Below are 22,635 nucleotides of genomic sequence, written 5' to 3' on the forward strand. Positions count from 1 at the left end.
TCGGCCTCCCGGGCCCCGAGGTCCGCCCCGCGCCCGCCGGAAGTGGTGGCTGCGTCTTCCGGTTCCGCCCGCCGCGGCGGCGCTGGCGTCCTGTCAAGTCGGGGCCGTCGCGGAGTGGAGCGGGTCTGGATAGCAGCTGGCGGAAGGCACAGTCATGCCCCGCTATTACGAGGACAAGCCGGAGGGCGGCGCGTGCGCGGGCTTGAAGGAGGACCTCGGCGCGTGCCTGCTGCAGTCGGACTGCGTGCTCCAGGTAGCGCGGCCGGGCGCTCGGGTGACCGACGCCCGAAGCGGGGAGGCGGGGCCGGCGGAGGGCTCTCGGCCGGCCGCGGTGATAGTCAAGAGAAGTGCCGTGGAGTTCGCCGTCCTGGGTGTCGAACGCAGCTCCAACATAATGAATTTGGGCGCATCCACTGTCAGAGCCTCATTTCCCAGGTGGTGTGAAATCGGAGAGAACGGTGCCGCCCCGTTGGGTTTTTGTAAAGGTTAAACCATTTCGGGTCGAGAAACACGGAATGCTGCCACTCTGCTAGGTTCTGGAGGCATAAAGGAGAATAAGAAAGGTTTCTTGAGCCCTAGAAAATGAGAATCAGTAAATTAGCAGGTAATTACATGAACCTGGCACACTGTATTGCCTAGTAAATTCTCCTTTCTGTGTTCAGTGGTGGCTGAATAGATTCTCTGGCTTCCCTGTGTTGGTTTGAACGTGTTGCTGAGTTGAGTTCTGTGCATTCCTGCGTAAGTTGTAAATGAGGCAGCTCTTTATTTTCGCCACTTTGTATCTTGCTCCCCCTACCGTGGATCTTGTGGTTTTACGTGCTGTGATGGGAGCTATTGCTCTCCTGTTTTTCCCTCACTACAGCCCCAGGTCTTCTCAGGAGCCAATGTGAATGCAGAGAGGTTCAAAGTCGACTGGGGAACCTGGGTTCTGGCCTTGAACCCAACCAAAGCACAAGTACCTTTTCCGCTCACCAAGGCCTGATGAGAGGGCAATCCGTTGGGTGCAATTATTTTTGCATTCGGAGATGTAATTTCAGAAAGTTGCCTTTATTTCAAAGAAAAGTCAACTACGCGAAAATGGACATCAACCATGAGGCTATATTGGTGTTTCTGCTGATTCATGTTTTACATTTGGTTCACTGTTTTTGGCAAGGGCTGTGTAAGCATTGAGTAAATACTTGTTTTATGAGTAGAGGAGCAAAATGCTTCGGGCACCCAGTGGAGAGCAACTGATTTTGCTTGAGAATTTGGAAACTTCTCACAGGAGGAGGTAACATTTGCTCTGAGTCTTAAAGGATGAGTAGTAGTTTATCAAGTAAAGGAGTGGAGGCTGTAGTGTTTGTGGGGAGAATCTGAAAGAACACGTGCAGAATCATGGAGATGTGGCAGGCCCACGAGAAGCTGGTGCCCTGCTGGGCTGGAGGAAGGGGAATGTGCCGGAAGGCTTGAGAGGACGGTTGCCATGGGTGACGGGTGTCACAGTGAGCAGCTCCGGCACAGAGTAGGACTGAGGAAAGAAACTCTGGAAGTGGAAGAGAATACTGGTGGCAAGGAGAACACCAAATTGGTTTTTTGCAGTGATTGATTGATTTAGCAAACATTTGAGTGCCAGGTCTGATTGAGGGGACATACAGATGAATGGGACACATTGTAGAAATTGGATCTCTGGGAAGCTCGGAAGGTGTAGGCAGACGTAATGACCCGGACACATTGCACGGATGTTGCTTTCCCCCACTGAGTATGTGGCCTTTTTGTTGCTGAATTTGGTCAACTAGGAAAACGTGGTGTTTTCATATAGTCTCTTAAATAGAAGTGCATTGACAGATTGTGTTAAATTCATCCTGAATGGTCACTTCAACTGGACTATAAAATGGCAATACTGAGGCAAAACATTGAGTTATGCAAATCCGGGCGGATATCCTACCTTCTCGGATGGTGTCACTGGCAGCTCTAGCCCACCCCTCCCCACTAGGAGCTCAAGACCAAGGGGAGTTCTGCTGAGGTATATGCCTGCTGTGTATGGCCACCTCATTTATGATAAGGTTTTTGATTCCTCAGCTCCTTGAATAAAGAAATTAATCTGATCTTTTGGCAGATGATGCTATAGTCTCTCCTTGCCAATCTTTAACCCACCTGCAAAGCTGCTAGACTTGACTTTAGGGAGGAATTAAACATAAAATACTTAGTTCTGGGGCTGCACTGAGAGATAGCCAAGGAACTGTAGGGGCTCAGAGAAACTCAGAGTAATGGTGAAAAGGATGTAAACTCTGGTGGGGCTGGAGAAGAGAAACAAGGAAAAAGCAGATTCAAAAGGCATCTCTTGGATAAACTTCTTAGGATTCTGACTCCTGGGAGTTGAAACTGTGCCCAAGGAACTCAATTACAAGTTATCTCCCTTGTGTCTCTTAACAGCTTCCAGACCTGCTGACTTTTCATCAGAATCACCTGGAGATGGAGGTGGAGAGCTTAAAAGTACAGATTCCACTGCTCTCCCCATCTCCCTCGTAAATTAAAAGCATCTCAGGTTGATTCTTGGATACAGCCATGTTTGGGAATCACCAGTCTTGACCTCAGAAGGCAAATAAGCTTGGGAGTGTCTTAGTTGGGTTATAGGTTCAGACGAATATTACAGAGACCCAGAATAACAGTGGCTTAAAAGAGAGAATTCTTTATCTTGTTTGCCTATAAGTAGGGTCTAGTCTGATCCTCTCTGTCTTCCATGGACCTAAGCACTGTTGATTGGTGGTGTCAGGTGCTGTGATGGGAGTTAGGATGTTACTCTCCCACTCATGGTCCAGGACTGCCTTGCTTCCACATCATCAGGCCTAGTAACATGGGGGAGGAAAGTGGGGCAAGCCACTTTCCATTACAGACCAACCTAGAAGTTTTACATTTCAGTTCCCTGCATATTCCATTGGCTAGAACTTAGTCACATGACCATACCCAGCTGCAAGGTGGCTGGGAAATCTAGCTCAGCCATATGCCCCACTCAAAAGGAAGAGTGAATATTAAGGGGGCAATTAGCAATCTGCCATTAGGGGTGGAGGTGGAGGAAGATGAAGTAATGTTTCTCTCTTAAGTGTAGTATCTAGATGGATCTTCCCGGTAGGCAGTTGGCAGTATGGGTTGAAAGCTTGTGAAAAAGATGGCATCTCAGATACGGTTTGGGGAAGCATCAGTTTATAAATTACAGTCTTTTTTTTTTTGAAATTATAGTCCCCTTGTTATTTATTTATTTATTTTTTTGAGGTACGTGGACCTCTCACTGTTGTGGCCTCTCCCGTTGCGGAGCACAGGTTCCGGACGCGCAGGCTTAGCGGCCATGGCTCATGGGCCCAGCCGCTCCGCGGCATGTGGGATCTTCCCGGACCGGGGCACGAACCTGTGTCCCCTGCATCAGCAGGCGGACTCTCAACCACTGCGCCACCAGGGAAGCCCCAGTCTTTTGTATAGTTATAGTCTTTTATCTCTATGTTTCTCATGTGGGCAACCTCATTACAGAGTTTGAGGGAGGAACATTATAGTGCAGAGAAGCTTGCTACTCTGTTCTGGTTCACTTTTGAGATTCACTGATGTAGATGACAATTCAAATCTAGGGTCCAACAGACATAGAGTCTGGAATGTGGCCAGGATTCCTGGGGATCAGGAATGCCACAGATGTAGTGCCGTGTAGCTTTTTTCACGGTAAAAACTAGGAGTGTGACTGCAACTTGCAAAATAAAGGTTTTGGAGAGTGATTGCAGTGGTGGAGTCGGGGATCTGCTTGAGGGGAAATCCTTGATAATGAAGAGCAGGTGAAATTTAAGTTACACCAGAGCTTTCTACTTAAGTAGTACTCTAGCCGACCTCATTAACATCTTTCTGAAATGTTGAGAACCAGCACTAAAGCTGTTCAGACTTTAGGGCACCTAATTGGGGCTGTTTGAGCGTTTAAAGTTAACACGGAACAGGGTCATTTTTACTCTCAGACAAAATTGCTTGATTCATTTTGCATTGGAATTCACTTCGAGTTGGAAGATTTCACGATCTTCCTTTATATCATGAAGCACTGCATAAAGGTAAAGTTTATGAGCAGTATATGATTTATTTATTATTTCTTTAACAGTAATAAAATGTAAGGTTTTGATTTTTTTCCCTTGTGAATTGCAAGTTAGTTTAATGTCATTAAACCTCAGGTGATTCAGAAAATTCAAGTTCAGTCTCCTTTTTCCAGATGTTGTTTTATGCATTTACAGTCCTGGGAAACGGGAACCCCCTCAGCACCTTTCCCACCCCCCTCCCCCTTCCCCGTTACCTCCCCCACTTTGTGACTTGCTCACACTGCCAGTGAACATTAGCATGTGTATACCTTCTCCTACCTGCTGTTTGAAGCTCTGTGTAGACAGGAATATTTTGTATTTACTTTTTAACCTCCTGCTAAACTGATGTAGGACAGTTCTGAATTTTTTTTTAATAAATTAGGCCTTGTGAGTGTTTAGTTACTAGATAAATTAGTAGGGTAGGGGGTTCAAAAAGAAATTTTGCAGTGGTTAAATTTTAATCTTGCTTCTTTGAGTTGTGAAATACACTTTCTGTAGATGCTTTTGTGTCCAATATATTTAAGTGCCTTTGTGTTCAATTTATGGCAGAAAATTTGTTCAAAATATTTTAAGATAATGAAGATATGATAATGAAGTCATTTCTATCCCATGTTTACCTACTAAAATACTACTAAATTTTAGCTCTTAATCTAGTTTTGCAGTTACTTTTTGTCAAGTGTGATTTTTAAAGTCTTACTTGTTTAGAGTCAGAAATAAGCACTTCCCTTGTGAATGTGTTCTTGTAGCACTGTCCTGTCTTGATGGCAGAAAGGGAATGGTTTAATCCATTTTTCTTAAGCTCTTATGAGCTTTCACTGCTTAAAGACCAGTTAATTTCACACTGGGCCCAGGCAGATCTTCCCTTCCAAGTATATATAAATTATGTTAAAATCTCACTCTCCTCTTCAAATTCTTACTCAGTGAGCTTCTCAGAATAGAGAGCTTGACTGTGGCAGTAGGGGGTGGGAAAACACAGAGATGTGTTGGAGATAAACTTGCTTGCATTAAAACGATATTGTAATTGGAGACTTTAAAGCCACTTGATACTACCTTCCAGAACAAACCCTCCCATTCACCACTACAGCATTCCTGATCTCTCACGTGCACACCCTCTCTCCCTCCCTCCCCCTCCCTCCCCCTCCCTCCCTCCCTCCCTCCCTCCCTCCCTCCCTCCCTCCCTCTCTCTCTCCCTTTCTCCCGTTCCTCCCCTCTCTCTCTCCTTCTCCCTCCCTCCCTCTCTCTCCCCCTTCCCTTTTTCTCTCTCCCTCCCTATCCCTCCTTCCCTATCTCTCCCTCCCTCCCTCTGTCCCTCCCTCTCTCTCTCCCCCTTCCTCCCTCTCTCTCTCCCTCTCTCTCTCTCTCCCCCTTTCCTCCCCCTCTCTTTCTCCCTCCCTCCCCCTCCCTCTCTCCCCCTTCCTCCCTCTCTCTTCCCCCTTCCTCCCTCTCTCTCTCCCTCCCTCTCCCCACTTTCTCTTTCTCCCTCCCTCTCTCTCCCCCCTTCCTCTTTCCATCTCTCCCTCCCTCTCCCCCTCCCTCCCTCCCTCCTTCTCCCTCACTCCCTCCCTCTCTCTCCCTCCCTCTCTCTCCCCCCCCTTCCTCCCTCTCTCTCCCTCTCTCTCTCTGTGTCACACACACTACTTTCTTCTCTGTCTTTAGGACTTCTTGAGTGTGAAAGTTTTAAAAACCCTGAAGAAACCCTGTTACTACTTTCACCTTTACTCTTTCCCTTTCTTACACATAAGGAGGTGAAGATAACAGTTTCTAGATTTTTATATAAACATTTTAAAGAAAAGTATCCCATGGAAACCAGCGTTTTCAAAAATTCAAGGGCACCCTTAAAGTGCCCCAAAATTATTTTACATATTTTTTCATTCTATCCTTTTTTTCTTAAGTACCAACAGTCAAAATGAATTATGAATTATTTCTTATATTATTGTTTTCTGCTTTTCCTTAACTTTTTAAAAAAGAACTATTTCCAGAAGGACAGTTATTTTGTACTTTGTGAGAAAATTTTTCAGGTATTTATATTGTTTTATGTGTCATAGGAAGGAAAATCCCCTCGGCAGTGTCTGAAGGAAGGAAACTGCAAAGCTTTGAAATACTCATTTTTTGAGTGTAAAAGATCAGTGGTAAGTAGCTAACGATTTTTAAAAGCTTGTGATAGAAATTAGCTCTGTGGAGTTAAATATGTGAGTGACTTAGTAATTATAAATAGGTTGCAGTGATATCACTTGGAAAAAAGGATGTATTTTTTCTTGCCCAGTGAATTAACGTGAGGTGGCATTCATGCACACCCACAGCTGATTGTTCCCTTATTGCTGTTATGCTAACCACAGCAGCTAAACTTCATGGATTTTTGAAAGAGAGAGAGTTCAGTCTTGGCAGGTGTAGATGGGGCACAGTTGATGTTGGTCACTGTGTATGTGGGTCATTTGGCAGCTACACACAGACCCATAATGTGGGGTCTACGGTGCGTGCACTGTGCCTTACATGTTGGTGTGATTAGGAGAAGATGTTGGTGTCTGTGTATGAATTTGTAGAGTGAGGGATTGTGGAAAGACAGCCTAAGAGGACATTATAAATCTCATGGTTTCTACTCTAGTGTTCTTTGATTCCAAAGATCTACAAAGATCTTTGGAATAGAAACCAGGAGCCTTCTCTGTGAAAAGAAAATACGAAATCAGAAAAATGGACATCCCTCTAAAGACAGCAGTTAACTTGGACTTGAACCTGCTTTTGTTTGTTGAGGGACAGCACTCAGATCCCTTCCCTTTTGTTGATAGGAGAAGCAGAAGAGTACAGGATATTATGATCTGGGAGGCCAGACAAGAACTTGAGCATGTTTGCTAACTAACCAGATCCTGGGAGGTGTAAAGTTAGATTAAATTTAGCCATGCTCTTTCTTTTCTCAAGTGACACAGTTCTTTGCCATATTTTCCCGTCATTTAATGTAAGAAAAGAGGATTTTCTTGCCTTCTCTCACATAGTTTTGTTACCCATGTAAGATGCAAGCCTTTAGATCTTTCAAGAATGTCAGATCATGTTTAAATAATTGAGAAGTTATAAAGAACAGTTACTGTAAGAGGTGATGAGTTGTCCTTTTTAATCGTAATGATTGAATTTGTAATAAACTCCCTGTAATTCGTGGCCTGGACATCAGTCTTTGATCTCCAAAGAACTTTAAGAAATCAGAACATGTAAAAATTCTCCACAATTTATCTACCTTCTGCAGAAATTTGTAACCATCTTGAATAAAAAGTAAACGTGCTTCTGACCATTTCAAATATCAGTACAAGGCAGAGCTTCACTCATGCTTTTGGACTCCAGAAAGAGCAGTATAGGGAACTTTTTAGCAGACTTAGAGATTCTTGCAGCCTTTAAGACTGTGACTCACTGTTAGTCCTCCAGCATAGTGGAGTTGCCTCACACTTAACTGATGGAACTTATGCACTCTTGGCAAAAACCTGAAACAAAATAATTTAAATTGTGCTGGTAATTTTGCTTAATATTTCAAACAGTGAGTGTATGACCCAGAGTGAAGGTGAGATGGTGAGTTTGAATCGGCTGTTCCCTCTTAATATAAGCTTCTCATCATCCTGATCATGATTCCCATGTTTGAAGCTTATTTATTTTTTGAATATGCGGCTCTTAGCTACTTTATCTAGTGCTCAGATGAAGAAATAGCAGTCTGTCCCACACTGGCTGTGTTGTCCTCATTAATAGGGTTTAACTCTAAAATAATTCCTTCCTATGGAATTTCTAGGAAGTGGTATTGACTGTCTATGCAGTTTTGCCTTCTCTATTGACTAGTGACTAGGACCCTTCACACTACCACACCACCCTTAAGAAGTGGCTGCACTGTGAGGCTTAAGTGAAAGAACATAGAATTGACCTATGAGTAGTAATTTAAGGACTTTTAATACTAAAGTGTCAGTAACATTGTTCAAGGCTCTTTCCTCTTTTCAGTTACTATTTAAAGATTTAAAAAACACTTGAATATTAACCCAAACAAAACCTAATTAGAAAGTCGTTTGTTTGAAGAACAACATACATTGAGTGTGCTTCAGAGAAAAAGATAAATGAAATTTGGACTCAAGAAGAAAATCCTTATTGTGACCTTAAATGGAACTTTCGTTTTTAATGCCATCTTTTTTTTCCCCCGCCTTGGGAGCTGTGACCATTGCCTTTTTGAGTGTGCTGGAAACTGGTTTACTTCTCTCATATAGTGACACCCGTTACCAAATCTGTGTTTAATTATGGTGTCCAGAATATTATTTAATTGTATATTTATTTTCAGTTGGATGCCAGATCAAGATTCAGGGGAAGAAAAGGATATTGATACTACTATGTTGAAACCAAGATGAAAACAACAAAGGATTTTCTCTGTCATTAAAACAGAGAAGCCAAAATAAGAAACATACTTTTTGTTACATCCGTTCGGTTGGAGCAGTTTCTTCCTCCATGGAACACTGAAGAAAATGGATGAGTATGTATGAAGTAAATGCTTCCCTTGCTCTAAGTTATTTTTAGAAGAAAAATTTAATTGAATAGTTATGAGCTAAGAACATACTAGATGTGTTTTAAGAATTGTTCTGAAGCACAGAGAATGGAAAGATTGTTATTTTCAAACTTGACCTCTCAACCAAATGACACAGTTTGTACATCCTTCGTGAATATTGTGAAGGCCACTAATGGGACTGTTAAAATTAGGATAAAACTTTCTTTTATTCAGTCTGTACTATTTAGTTCTAAAATAAATTGTGTTTGATTCCTTGGAGAAGAAATGCTTCCCTTGCACTGAATCACTGAAGTAACAAACCTCAAAACATTAATATCACTCATTAGGCATAGCTGGATCCAGAGCCTGGGATTATGCTGCCAGGGCTCCTTGCCTCCATCTCTTGACTGTTTTTCTCTGCTTCCTGACCTCGTTTTTAGGCTGGCCCTCTCTACATAATGGGAAAGAGGCCAGTGTCTGCCCAAAGCACACATCCTTAAGGTCTGTGACCCAAAAAGAAGAGAGATAACCTCCTTTTCTAGGGTCCGCTAATCAGACCCTACAAAAGGATTCTTCTGTGGAACACCTGCCCCTGAATTAGACCTGTAGTCCGTGTGGAAAAAGGGATGGGACCCCATGATCTTGGCCAGGCCTGGGTCTTATGCACTGTATTTGGTAACTCATGTCAGAATCTCATTGAATGAATGCTGGGTTTTATCCTAAAAGGAAAGAAGGATTCAGAGCCAGTAGGTATTGACTATAGAAGGCAAGACTGAAAACCATGAAATGCTTGTAAAAGGTTAGAGTCATGTAATTTTATTCCAGTCACATAATACAGTAGAGCCAGATGTGAATCCAAGTTTCCAGGTTTTTTTTTTTCAGTATTGAAGAATAATGGAAGGACCCATAGCTTCTTCATAGACCTGCAGTTCACTGGAGTTAAAGCAATCAAGGTATTCTGTAGCTCATTTGCTTTCTTAAAGGTTCACCTAAAGTTGTAAGAATTCCACATCAGCACTGATCCTTGTTGCAGAAATTCACTGAGGTCTGTTGTATATACTAACTGGGAAAGGGAAAAGGATAGATTTTTTCAATACCTCTTGTATAGCTGTTTAAGTGCTACAACTTTTATTAAAAGTTAAGTTTGATAAGAAACTCAAATTATTTTATAGAACCCTATCTTTTTCTTAGTCACAGCTTTATTGAGAGCTTCATTGGAAGAAATTCAAATACCATAAAATTCACCCTTAAAGTATACAATTTCAGTGTTGTTTTTTTTTTTTTTAATAGTCACAGTCATGAAGCCCAGTTATGAAGCCATCACCACTGTCTAATTCCAGGGCACTTACATCACCCCAAAGAGAAGCCCCATCTCCATTAGCAGTTACTCCCTCCTCCCCCCCCACCTCCCACCCCCAGCTCTTGGCAACAACTCATACATTTTCTGTGTCTATAGATTTGCTTATTCTGGACATTTCATAAACATAGAAATGTGTAATATGTGGCCTTTTGTGACTGGCTTCTTTCACCATGTTTTCAAGTTTCATCTGTATGTAGCATCTATCTGTACTTCATTGCTTTTTATTGCTGAATAATATACCATAGTATAGATATACCACATTTTTTTAATCCATTCATCAGTTGAGGAAATTTGGGGTTATTTGCACTTTGGGGCTATTATGACTAATGATATGAACATTTCTTAATGAGTTTTATCCAGACATGTTTCATTTCTTTGGGTTAAATACCTAAGAGTGGTATTACTGTGTTGTATGATAACTCCAACTTTAACTGATAAACTGCCAAACTTTTCCACAGTGGCTACATCATTTTACATTCCCACCAGTAATGTATGAGGATTTTAATTCCTCCATATCACCAATAGTTGTTATTTTTCACCTTTTGGGTTTTTTTATTATAACTTCTTAAAAATTTTATTTTTTAAAATTTTTATTGGAGTATAGTTGATTTACAATGTTGTGTAGTTTCAGGTGTACAGCAAAGTGAATCAGTAATACATAAACATATACTCACTCTTTTTTAGATTCTTTTCCCATATATGCCATTACAGAGTATTGAGTAGAGTTTCCTGTGCTATACAGTAGGTCCTTCTTAGTTATCTATTTTATATATAGTAGTGGGTATATGTCCCTATCCCTATCTCCCAATTTATCCCCACTCCCTCCCTTACCCCCTGGTAACCATAAGCTTGTTTTCTACATCTGTAACTTTATTTCTGTTTTGTAGGTAAGTTCATTTGTACTCTTTTCTTAGATTCCACGTATAAGGCATATCGTACGATATTTGTCTTTCTCTGTCTGACCTACTTCACTCAGTATGACAGTCTCTAGGATCATCCGTCTTGCTGCAGATGGCATTATTTCGTTCTTTTTTATGGCTGAGTAATATTCCATTGTATATATGTACCACACCTTCTTTATCCATTCCTCTGTCGATGGACACTTAGGTTGCTTCCATGTCCTGGCTATTGTAAATAGTGCTGTAACGAATATTGGGGTGCTTTATCTTTCTGTTTATTTATTTATGGCTGTGTTGCTTCTTCGTCGCTGTGCACGGGCTTTCTCTAGTTATGGTGAGCAGGGGCTACTTTTCGTTGTGGTGTGCGGGCTTCTCACTGCAGTGGCTTCTCGTTGCAGAGCAGGGCTCTAGGCACGTGGGCTTCAGTAGTTGTGGCTCTAGAGTGCAGACTCAGTAGCTGTGGTGCACGGGCTCAGTTGTTCCACATCATGTGGGATCTTCCCAGACCGAGGCTCAAACCCGTGTCCCCTACATTGGCATGCGGATTCTTAACCATTGGGAGGTCCCCATGTATCTTTTTGAATTATGGTTTTCTCCAGACATATGCCCAGGAGTGGGATTGCTGGATCATATAGTAGCTCTATTTTTAATTTTTTAAGGAACCTCCATACTGTTCTCCATAGTGGCTGTACCAATTAACCTTCCCACCAACAGTGTAGGGGGGTTCCCCTTTCTCCATAGCCTCTCCGGCATTTCTCGTGTGTAGATTTTTTGATGATGGCCATTCTGACTGGTGTCAGGTGATACCTCATTGTAGTTTTGATTTGCATTTCTCTAATAATTAGCAATGTTGAGCATCTTTTCATGTGCTTTTTAGCCATCTGTATGTCTTCTTTGGAGAAATGTCTATTTAGATCTTCTGCCTATTTTTTGATTGAGTTGTTTGTTTTTTTGTTATTGAGCTGCATGAGCTGTTTGTATATTTTGGAGATTAATCCCTTGTCGGTTGCTTCGTTTGCAAATATTTTCTCCCATTTTGAAGACTGTCTTTTTGTTTTGTTGATGGTTTCCTTCGCTGTGCAAAAGCTTTTAAGTTTCATTAGGTCCCATTTGTTTGTTTTTTATTTTCATTACTCGAGGAGGTTGATCAAGAAAGATCTTGCTGTGATTTATGTCAAAGAGTGTTCTGCCTATGTTTTCCTCTAAGAGTTTTACAAGGTCTTTAATCCATTTTGAGTTTATTTTTGTGTATGGTGTTAGGGACTGTTTTAATTTCATTCATTTACATGTAGCTGTCCAGTTTTCCCAGCACCACTTATTGAAGAGACTGTTTTTTCTCCATTGTGTATTCTTGCCTCCTTTGTCATAGATTAGGTAACCACAGGTGTGTGGGTTTATCTCTGGGCTTTCTGTCCTGTTCCATTGATAGTATTTCTGTTTTTGTGCCAGTACCGTACTGTTTTGATGACTGTAGCTTTGTAGTATACTCTGAAGTCAGGGAGCCTGATTGCTCCAGCTCAGTTTTTCTTTCTCAAGATTGCTTTGGCTACTTGGGGTCTTTTGCGTTTCCATACAAATTGTAAAATTTCTTGTTCTAATTCAGTGAAAAATGCCAGTGGTAGTTTAATAGGGATTGCATTGAATCTGTAGATTGCTTTGGGTAGTATAGTCATTTTCACAATATTGATGCTTCCAATCCAAGAACATGGTGTATCTCTCCATCTGTTTGTGTCATCTTTGATTTCTTTCATCAGTATCTTATAGTTTTCTGAGTACAGGTCTTTTGCCTCCTTAAGTAGGTTTAGCCCTAGGTTATTTTATTCTTTTTGATGAGGTGGTAAATGGGATTGTTTTCTTGATTTCTCTTTCTGATATTTTGTTGTTAATATATAGGAATGCAAGAGATTGCTGTGTATTAATTTTGTATCCTGCAACTTTACCAAATTCATTGATGAGCTTTAGTAGTTTTCTGGTAGCATATTTAGGATTTTCTACAATAGTATCATATCGTCTGCAAATAGTGACAGTTTTACTTCTTCTTTTCCAATTTGGATTCCTTTTTCTTCTCTGATAGCCGTGGCTAGGACTTCCAAAACTATGTTGAATAAAAGTGGCAAGAGTGGACATCCTTGTCTTGTTCCTGATCTTAGAGGAAGTGCTTTCAGTTTTTCACCATTGAGAATGACGTTCTCTCTGGGTTTGTCATATATGGCCTTTATTATGTTGAGGTAGGTTCCCTCTATGCCCACTTTCTGGAGAGTTTTTATCATAAGTGGGAGTTGAATTTTGTCAAAAGCTTTTTCTGCATCTGTTGAGGTGATCATAGGGTTTTTATTCTTCAATTTGTTGATGTGGTTTATCACACTGATTTGCAGATACTGAAAAATCCTTGCATCCCTGGATGAGTGCCACTTGATCATGTTGTGTCATCCTTCGAATGTGTTGTTGGATTTGGTTTGCTAGTATTTTGTTGAGGATTTTTGCGTCTTTGTTCATCAGTGATATTGGCCTGTAATTTTCTTTTTTTGTGATAGCTTTGTCTGGTTTTGGTATCAGGGTGATGTTGGCCTCGTAGAATGAGCTTGGGAGTGTTTCCTCCTCTGCAATTTTTTGGAAGAGTTTCAGAAGGGTAGGTGTTAACTCTTCTCTAAATGTTTACAAGAATTCACCTGTGAAGCCATCTAGTCCTGGACTTTTGTTTCTTGGAAGATTTTTAATCACAGTTTCAATTTCAGTACTTGTGATTAGTCTGTTCATATTTTCTATTTCTTCCAGGTTCAGTCTTGGAAGGTTGTACCTTTCTAAGAATTTGTCTATTTCTTCTAGATTGTCCATTCTATTGGTGTGTAGTTGCTTGTAGTAGTCTCTTACTATCCTTGGTATTTCTGTGGTGTCCACTGTAACTTTTTTCACTTCTAATTTTTAATGATTGGAGTCCTCTCCCTTTTTTTCTTGATGAGTCTGCCTAAAGTTTTATCAATTTTGTTTATCTTCTCAAAGAACCAGCTTTTAGTTTCATTGATCTTTGCTATTGTTTTCTTTGTCTCTATTTCATTTATTTCTGCTCTGATCTTTATGATTTCTTTCCTTCTACTAACTCTGGGTTTTGTTTGTTCTTCTTTCTGTAGTTGCTTCAGGTATAAGGTTAGGTTATTCGAGATTTTTTTGTTTCTTGAAATAAGATTGTATTGCGGTAAACTTCCTTCTTAGAACTGCTTTAGCTGCATCCCATAGGTTTTGGATCGTCATGTTTACATTGTTGTTTGTAGGTAGTTTTTGATTTCTTCAGTGTTCCATTGGTTATATAGTAACATATTGTTTAGCCTCCATGTGTTTGTGTTTTTTTTACAGTTTTTTTTTCCTGTAGCTGATTTCTAATCTCATAGCGATGTGATTAGAAAAGATGCTTGATATGATTTCAATTTTTTAAAATTTACCGAGGCTTGATTTGTGACTCAACATGTGATCTCTCCAGGAGAATGTTTCCTGTGCACTTGAGAAGAAAGTGTATTCTGCTGCTTTTGGATGGAATGTCCTGTAAATATTAATTAAGTCTGTCTGGTCTAATGTGTCATTTAAGGCTTGTGTTTCCTTATTAATTTTCTGTCTGGATGATCTGTCCATTGGTGTAAGTGGGGTGTTAAAGTCCCCCACTGTTACTTGTTACTGTCAATTTCCCCTTTTATGTCTTATATATTTTTTGTCTTATATATAAGCATTTGCCTTATATATTCATGTACTCCTGTGTTGGGTGCAAAACAAGACTCATATGTATGCTGTCTACAGGAGACCTACTTCAGACCTAGCGACACATACAGACTGAAAGTGAGGATATGGAAAAATATATTCCATGCAAATGGAAATCAGAAGAAAGCTGAAGTAGCAATACTCATATCAGACAAAGTAGACTTTAAAATAAAGACTGTTACAAGAAACAAGGAAGGACACTACATAATGATCAAGGGATCAGTCCAAGAAAAAGATATAACAATTGTAAATAAATATGCACCCAACATAGGAGCACCTCAATATATTTTTCATCTTTTCGATTGCAGTCATTCTATTTGGTATGAAGTGTTATCGAATTGGGATTTTGATTGGCATTTCCCTAATGGCTAATGATATTGAGCATGTTTTCATGTGCTTATTGGCCATTTGTATATGTTTGTAAAAATGTCTATTCAGATCCTTTGTCCAATTTTCATTTGAGTTGTCTTTTTATTGTGATTTTTTGTTTTTTATTTTTGTATATTAGGTATACAAGTTCCTTTTAAAGACAAATGATTGGCCTTTGACATGTTTTCTCCCAGTTTGTAGTTTATCTTCACTTTCTTGATGCTGTCTTTTGGAGCAGATGTTAATTTTGATGAATTCCAATTTTTCCTTTTGCTGTATCTAAAGGAAACCACTGCCTCTTCCAAGCTTATGGAAATTTATTCCTGTTTTCATCTGAGAGTTTAGTTTTAGCTGACATGTAGGTCTATAATCCATTTACAACATAATTTCTGAGATCTTTATTAGTGCCTGTATTTTTAAGTTTTAGTTGTGATAAAATGTACATAATGAAAAATTTAACATCTTAACCATTTCTAAGTATATAGTTCAATAGTGTTATGTAATTCAGCTTGTTATGCAACCAGTCACCAGAACTCTTCTCATCTTGCAAAACTGAAACTCTGTACCAATTAAACAACTCCCCATTACCCTGTCCTCCCTCCCACCCGCTGGTAACCACCAATTCTACTGATGTTGAGCACCATTTTATCATATCAGGTCTTTGTTAACTATTTATAGATCTTCTTTGGAGAAATATCTATTCAAGTTCTTTGCCCATTTTTAAAAAGTGTTGTTTGCTCTTTTGTTAAGTTCTAGATGTTCTTTGTATATTATGATATTAACTCCTTACCACATATGTGATCTGGATATGTTTTCTCCCATTTCTTTTCACTCTGTTGATCGTGTTCTTTTGATGCATAGTTTGCAATTTTGATATAGTCCAGTTTATCTGTTTTTACTTTTGTCACCTGTGCTTTTGGTATTGTAGCCAAGAAATCATTGCCCTATCCAAGAAAGCTCTTCCCCTAAGTTTTCTCCTAGGAGCTGTATTGTTTTACTTCTTATGTTTAGGTCTTTGTTCCAATTTGAGTTGATATAAGGTAAGGGTCCAATTTCAGTCTTTTGCATGTGGATATCCAGTTTTCCCAATACTGCTGAGAAGATCGTCCTTTCCTCGTTGAATGGTCTTCTGTGTTGTTTAAAATTATTTGCCCATCTATACCAGGGTTTATTTCTCACCTTTTTATTCCACTGCACTATGTGTCTGTCTTTAAGCCAGTGCCCCACTGGTTTTTTTTTTTTTTTTTTTGCAGTATGCGGGCCTCTCACTGTTGTGGCTTTCTCCCGTTGTGGAGCACAGGCTCCAGACGCGCAGGCTCAGCGGCCATGGCTCACGGGCCCAGCAGCTCTGCAGTATGTGGGATCTTCCCGGACCGGGGTACAAGCCCATGTCCACTGCATCGGCAGGCAGACTCTCAGCCACTGCGCCACCAGGGAAGCCCTACCACACTGTTTTAATTACTGTCGTTTTCTATTAAGTTTTGAAATCAGGAAGTACTAGACCTCCAACTTTGTTCTTTTTCAAGATTGTTTTGGCTATTCAGAGTCCCTTGAGATTCCATGTGAATCTTAGAATGGATTTTTCTATTTCTGCAAAAAACACCAATGGGATTTTCACAGGGAGTATGTTGAATCTGTACACTTTGGATAGTACTGGCATCTTAACAGTATAAATTCTTCCAATCCATTCATATGGGATTTCTTTCCATTTATTGGTGTCTTCTTTAATTTTTTTCAGCAACTTTTTGTAGTTTTCAGTATGTTAGACTTCTGTGTCTGTGGTTAGGTTTATTTCTAATTATCTTACTCTTTTTGACTCTGTTGTAAGTGGAATTGCTTTTTAAATTTTCTTTTCAGATTTTTCATTGAATGATGGATTAACATGTAATTTTTATTGTTAAATATAACAGAAAGGTGCATAGGGTATTGTTTTTTTCATTGAGGCATAGTTGATTTACAATGTTTTATTAGTTTCAAGTGTACACACAGTGATTCAAAATCATTTTAGATTATAATCCATTTAAAGTTATAAAATATTGGCTATATTTTCTGTGCTGTACAGTATATTTTTGTAGTTTGTTTTATACATAGTAGTTTGTACTTCTTAATCCTGTACCCATGTCTTGCCCCTCCCCCCTTCCCTCTAGTAACCACTACTAGCCACTAATTTGTTCTGTGTTATATCTGTGAGTCTGGTTGTTTTGTTATATTCGTTTTATGTTTTAGATTACAGATGTAAGTGATAAATAGTTTTTGTCTTTGTCTTATTTCACTAAGCATGATGCCCTCCAGGTCTGTCTACATTGTTGCAAATGGCAAAGTTTCATTCTTTTTTATGGCTGAGTGGTAGTCTAGTGTGTGTGTGTGTGTGTGTGTGTGTGTACTTGTACATATATATATATACACACCACGTCTTTTTTATCTACATATCTGTTGATGGACACTTAGGTTGCTTCCATATATTGGCTATTGTAAATAATGCTGCTGTGAACATTGGGGCATATTAATCTTTTCAAATCAGTGTTTTCATTTTCTTTGGCTATATACCCAGGAGCAGAATTACTGGCTCATACAGTAGTTCTAGTTTGAGTTTTTTGAGGAATATCCATACTGTTTCCATAGTGACTGCACCAGTTTACATTCCCACCAACAGAGTACACGGGCTCCCTTTTTTCCACCTCCTCACCAACATTTGTTATTGGTGTTCTTTTTGATGATAGCCATTTTGACAGGTGTGAGGTGATATCTTGTTGTGGTTTTGATTGGCATTTCTCTGATGATTAGTGATATTAGTGATTTTCGTATGCCTGTTGGCCATCTGTATGTTGTCTTTGGAAAAATATCTTTTCAGGTTTTCTGCCCATTTTAAAATCAGGTTTTTTTCTTTTTTTGATATTGAGCTGTATGAGCTCTTTATATATTTTGGATATCAACCCCTGATTGGTCATATCATTTTCAAATATTTTCTCTCATTCAGTAGGCTGTCTTTTCATTCTGTCAGTGGTTTCCTTTGCTCTACAAAAATTTTTAAGTTTAATTAGATCCCATTTATTTTTGCTTTTGTTTTCTTTGCCTTAGGAGACAGATCTAAAAAATTGCTACAATTTATCAGTGTTCTATGTTTTCTTCTAGGATTTTTTTTATGGTTTCCAGTCTTACACTTAGGTTTTTAGTCCATTTTGAGTTTATTTTTTGTATGTGGTGAGAGAAAATGTTCTGATTTCATTCTTTTACATGTCGCTGTCCAGTTTTCCTAGCACCGCTTATTGAAGAGACCGTCTTTTCCCCATTTGTATATTCTTGCCTCCTCTGTCATAGGTTAATTGACCATAAGTGTGTGGGTTTATTTCTGGGCTGTCTATTCTGTTCCACTGCTATGTGTCTGTTTTTGTGCCAGTACCATACTGGTTTGATGACTATAGCTTTGTAGTATAGTCCAAAGTCATGGAGTATGATAACTCCAGCTCTGTTCTTCTTTCTGAAGATTGCTTTGGCTATTTGGGGTCTTTGTGTTTCCATACAAAGTTTAGAATTATTTGTTGTGGTACTTTGAAAAATGCCATTGGTATTTTGATAAGGATTTCACTGAATCTGTAGATTGCCTTGGGTAGTATGGTCATTTTAACAATACTGATTCTTCCAGTCCATGAACATGGTACAATGTATCGTTCCATCTGTCATCTTCAATTTTTTCATCACTGTCTCACAGTTTTCCGAGTAAAGGTCTTTGATCTCCTTAGTTAGATTTATTGTTAGGTATTTTATTCTTTTTGATGCAGTGGTAAATGGGGTTGTTTTCCCAATTTCTCATTCTGAAAGTTCATTGTTAGTGTATAGAAATGCAACATATTCCTGTATATTAATTTTGTATCCTGCAACTTTACTGAATTCATTGATGAACTCTAGTAGTTTTTTGGTGGCATCTTTATGATTTTCTTCATATAGTATCATGTCATCTGCAAGCAGGGACAGTTTTATTTCTTCCTTTCCAATTTAATCTCCTTTTATTTCTGTTTCTTGTCTGATTTCTGTGGCTAAGACTTCCAACACTATTTTGAATAAAAGTGGCAAGTGGGCATTCTTGTCTTGTTTCTGATCTTAGAGGAAATGTTTTTAGCTTTTCACTGTTGAGTGTGATGTTAGCTGTGGGCTTATCATATATGGCCTTTACTATGTTGAGGTATGTTCCCTCTATAGCCACTTTCTGGAGAGTTATAAATGGTTGTTGAATTTTGTTAAAAGCTTTTTTGCATGTATTGAGATGATCATATGATTTTTTTGTTGTTTTGTTTTTTGATTATATGATTTTTATTCTTCAGTTTGTTAATGTGGTATATATCACATTGGTTGATTTGCAGATAATGAACCATCCTTGTCTTTGTCTCCCGGAGATTAACTCCAGTTGATCATGTTGTATGATCTTCTTAATGTATTGTTGAATTCAATTTGCTAGTATTTTGTTGAGGATTTTTATATCTGTGTTCATCAGTGATATTGGCCTGTAATTTTCTTTTTTGTGATATCTTTGCTTATGGTATCAGGGTGATGCTGGCCTCCTAAAATGAGTTTGGAAACACTCCTTCCTTTACAATATTTTGGAATAGTTTGAGAAGGATTAAGTGTTAACTCTTCTCTAAATGTTTGGTAGAATTTACCTGTGAAGCCATCTGCTCCTGGGCTTTTGTTTGTTGGGATTTTTTTATTTTTATTTTTAAGCTGTTGCTATAAACTTCTGTCTTAGAACTCCTTTTGCTGGGTCCCATAGATTTTGGATCACTGTGTTTTTCTTTTCATTTGTCTTCAGGTATGTTTTGATTTCCTCTTTGATTTCTTCAGTGATCCATTGGTTGTTTAGTTGTATATTGTTTAGCCTCCACATGTTTGTGTTTCTTGTAGTTGATTTCTAGTCTGATAGCATTGTGGTCAAAAAAGATGTTTGATGATTTCAATTTTCTTAAATATGCTGAGGCTTTATTGCCTAGCATGTGATCTATCCTGAAAAATGTTCGATGTGTGCTTGAAAAGAATGCATTCTCCTTTCTCTTGGATGGAATGTTCTATATATATTAAGTCCATCTGGTCTAATTTGTCATTTAAGGCCACAGTGTTTTCTTATTGATTTTCTTTCTGGATGACCTGTCCATTGATGTGGGTGGGGTGTTAAAAGTCCCCTACTATTACTGTGTTACTGGTGGTTTGTACCTTTTTATCTGTTAGTGTATGCTTTATGTATTTAGGTACTCCTATGTGGGGTGCATATATATTTACAATTGTTATATCTTCTTGATGGCTTGGTCATTATATAATGTCCTTCTTTGTCTCTTTATATAGTCTTTGTTTTAAAGGTGGGTTTTTTTTGTTTTGGGTCTAATATTGCTACCCCAACTTTGTTGTGATTTCCATTTGCAGGGAGTACCTTTTTCTATCCCCTTTCTGTCTGTGTGTCTTTAGATCAGAAGTAAGTCTGGTAGGCCTCATATGTATGGGTCTTGTTTTTCTATCCATTCAGTTACGCTGTGTCTTTTGATTGGAGCATTTAGCTCATTTACATTTAAAGTAATTATTGATAGATGTGTACTTATTGCTGTTTTGTTAATTGGGGGTTGTTTTTGTAGTTCTTTTTTGTTCCTTTCTTCTTTTGTTCTCTTCCCTTGTGATTTGATGACTATCTTCAGTATGTTTGGAGTCCGTTCTCTTTTTCGCGTGTGCATCTATTACTGACTTCTGGCTTGTAGTTACCATGAGGTTTATGTATAGCTCTCTCTATATATACACATGTGTATATATATATATATATATATATATAAAATGATTATTTTAAGTTGCTAATCTCTTAACATGAAATGCATTTTAACAACCCTGCATTTTTGCTCCCCTCCCTCAACACTTACTGGTTTTCATGTCATATTTTACAGCTTTGTGTATCTATTAACTACTTAAAGAAGATGTCGATGACTTTACTTTTTTCTTTTAACCTTCTACTAGCTTTGTACATGGTTAATTTACTACCTTCACTGTATATTTATCTTTATCAATGAGCTTTTTCCTTTCCTGATTCTCATGTTTCTAGTAATGGCCTTTTCTGCTTAGAGAAGTTCCTTTAATATTTCTTGTAAAGCTGGTTTTTTGGAGCTAACTCTTTTAGCTCTTGTCTGTAAAACTTTTGATCTCTCCATCAATCAGAATGAAAGCTTTGCCGGGTAGATTATTGGTTGTAGGTTTCCCCTTTTATCACTTTAAATATATTGTGCCACCGCCTTTCGGCCTGCAGCGTTTTTGTGCCTGCCCACTGGTGTGTGAGGTTGGTCCCAATATAGTGTTTTTATAATGTTGCCAGTTAACTATCATCCAGATCAACAGAATATTGTCTGAACCCTCTGTAATGCTTAACATTGCTCAGAGACCTGCCTGCTCATCCCCAAGAGAAAACCACTGTCCTAGTGTTTGCCACACTATACTATTAACTTTGCCTTCTCCCTTGAGCCTGTTGAATTTGGCTCCTTGTAATGTGTTTAGAATAACTGATTATATACAGAGAAAAGCAATAGTCTAGTGCTGAAATAAGATTTCAACTGAACATCAAAAAAAAATCTTTTCATTCGGTGAGCTTTTTTGAATAGCTCCTGTGTGACAGGCATTGCACTTGCTGTTGTAACTCAGAGTAACATGCTGGGCAAAGTAAAAGGTAAGTAACATGCTGAATGAGAGGTGCATAATATAATATGCATATAGTCAAGGCTGATTGAGGACATATTTTTTTAAGGGCCAGCTCCTTTTGTGGAGAGAAATCGCCATAGAAAAGGGCATGCCTGAGATGGGCCTTGAAGGAGGAATAAGAAAGCTATGGGGAGGTGGTCCAGATGAGAGGGAGTGTGGATGTGGACCAGAGCTGTGAGTGTGTGGATGGAAATTATGGAATGGGTTGAAGAGATATGATCTTAGTGGCTGATGGGATGTGGAGGGGAGGGAAGGTGACCCCAGGGTGGAAGGTGAGGTCATTTATCAGAGGCGAGCTCAGCCAGCTTGCGGGGGGGGGGGGGGATGCATGAGTTTGGCAAGACACTCAAGTAGAATGACTGAGATATGGTTGGATGTTTAGATGGATCTGGAAATTTGGTAGTCATTAGCAATTGAGTGGTAATTTATTCTATATGAATGACTAATAAGATATTTCAGGAAAAGCATATGAAGTACAATAGAAGGAAACCTAGGGACCACCACAGTGCTAGTGGTGGATGGAGGACAACAAGTCAATCAGAGTGAAGAGGCAGAGTGAGAGACCAGGAAAGGAAAACCACAGAAGCCAAGGGCAGGGCGAGCAGCAGGGAGGAAGTGATGAACTGCCATATGCCTCTATATCCATCTCTCAAATGCAGCTATGTTCTTCCTTGCTCTGGAAACAAGCACACTTCCTGTCCTCTCCAACCTGGCTGTTTTTTGTTAAATGGTACAACCGAGACTGACAGCACCATAAAGATTTATAATTGAACGCAGACCTGCCTGGACTGGCTGAAAAGGCCCACTGGAAGCCTGGTGCAGGAAGAGTCATTGCAAAGTAGTGCTGAAGCACAAAAGGGGTCTGAGGAGGGATTTGGAGTGCAGATATTCTGTTCCCACCCTCTCAGGAATCTGTGTCGGAGCTTGGGTAGTGATAACTGTAATAAAAAGAAGACAAAGTTAGGG

The 22,635-nt window shown here is 39.3% G+C and overlaps 2 protein-coding genes across 5 annotated transcripts in view; one reads left to right on the top strand and one right to left on the bottom strand.

Moving 5' to 3' along the window:
• Positions 1-42: 42 nt before the first annotated feature.
• Positions 43-8,863, top strand: COA5 (cytochrome c oxidase assembly factor 5). Its single transcript, XM_022599138.3, has 3 exons — positions 43-253; positions 6,125-6,208; positions 8,377-8,863. Exons 1-3 carry the CDS (start codon positions 155-157, stop codon positions 8,416-8,418), a joined length of 225 nt encoding a protein of 74 aa, XP_022454846.1. The 5' UTR covers positions 43-154; the 3' UTR covers positions 8,419-8,863.
• A 483-nt stretch (positions 8,864-9,346) lies between these two features.
• INPP4A (inositol polyphosphate-4-phosphatase type I A) overlaps positions 9,347-22,635 on the bottom strand; it is a 72,515-nt gene continuing 59,226 nt past the window's right edge. For 2 of the 4 annotated variants that reach the window (XR_016395342.1, XR_016395340.1), the window contains 2 exons: positions 22,449-22,607; positions 9,348-9,640 (listed from right to left, as the gene is read on the bottom strand). Coding sequence is in view for 1 of the 4 variants with exons in the window: in XM_089922696.1 (XP_089778822.1) it covers positions 9,637-9,640 (4 nt within the window). In the remaining 3 variants the exon portion in view is untranslated. Of the gene's footprint in view, positions 9,641-22,448; positions 22,608-22,635 lie in introns of all 4 variants that reach the window. The other 2 variants (XR_016395341.1, XM_089922696.1) reach the window with 2 other exon arrangements.

The sequence above is a fragment of the Delphinapterus leucas genome, chromosome 13 (genome assembly GCF_059928025.1).
Source record: "Delphinapterus leucas isolate spDelLeu-1000000601 "Yukka" chromosome 13, BTC_Dleu_Yukka2, whole genome shotgun sequence".
NCBI classification, from domain to species: domain Eukaryota; kingdom Metazoa; phylum Chordata; class Mammalia; order Artiodactyla; family Monodontidae; genus Delphinapterus; species Delphinapterus leucas.

Coding starts and splice junctions, on each gene's coding strand:
- COA5 (XM_022599138.3), top strand. CDS start 155: ATGCCCCGCTATTACGAGGACAAGCCGGAGGGCGGCGCGTGCGCGGGC. Junction 254..6,124: donor AGTCGGACTGCGTGCTCCAG/GTAGCGCGGCCG, acceptor TATGTGTCATAG/GAAGGAAAATCCCCTCGGCA. Junction 6,209..8,376: donor TTGAGTGTAAAAGATCAGTG/GTAAGTAGCTAA, acceptor ATTTATTTTCAG/TTGGATGCCAGATCAAGATT.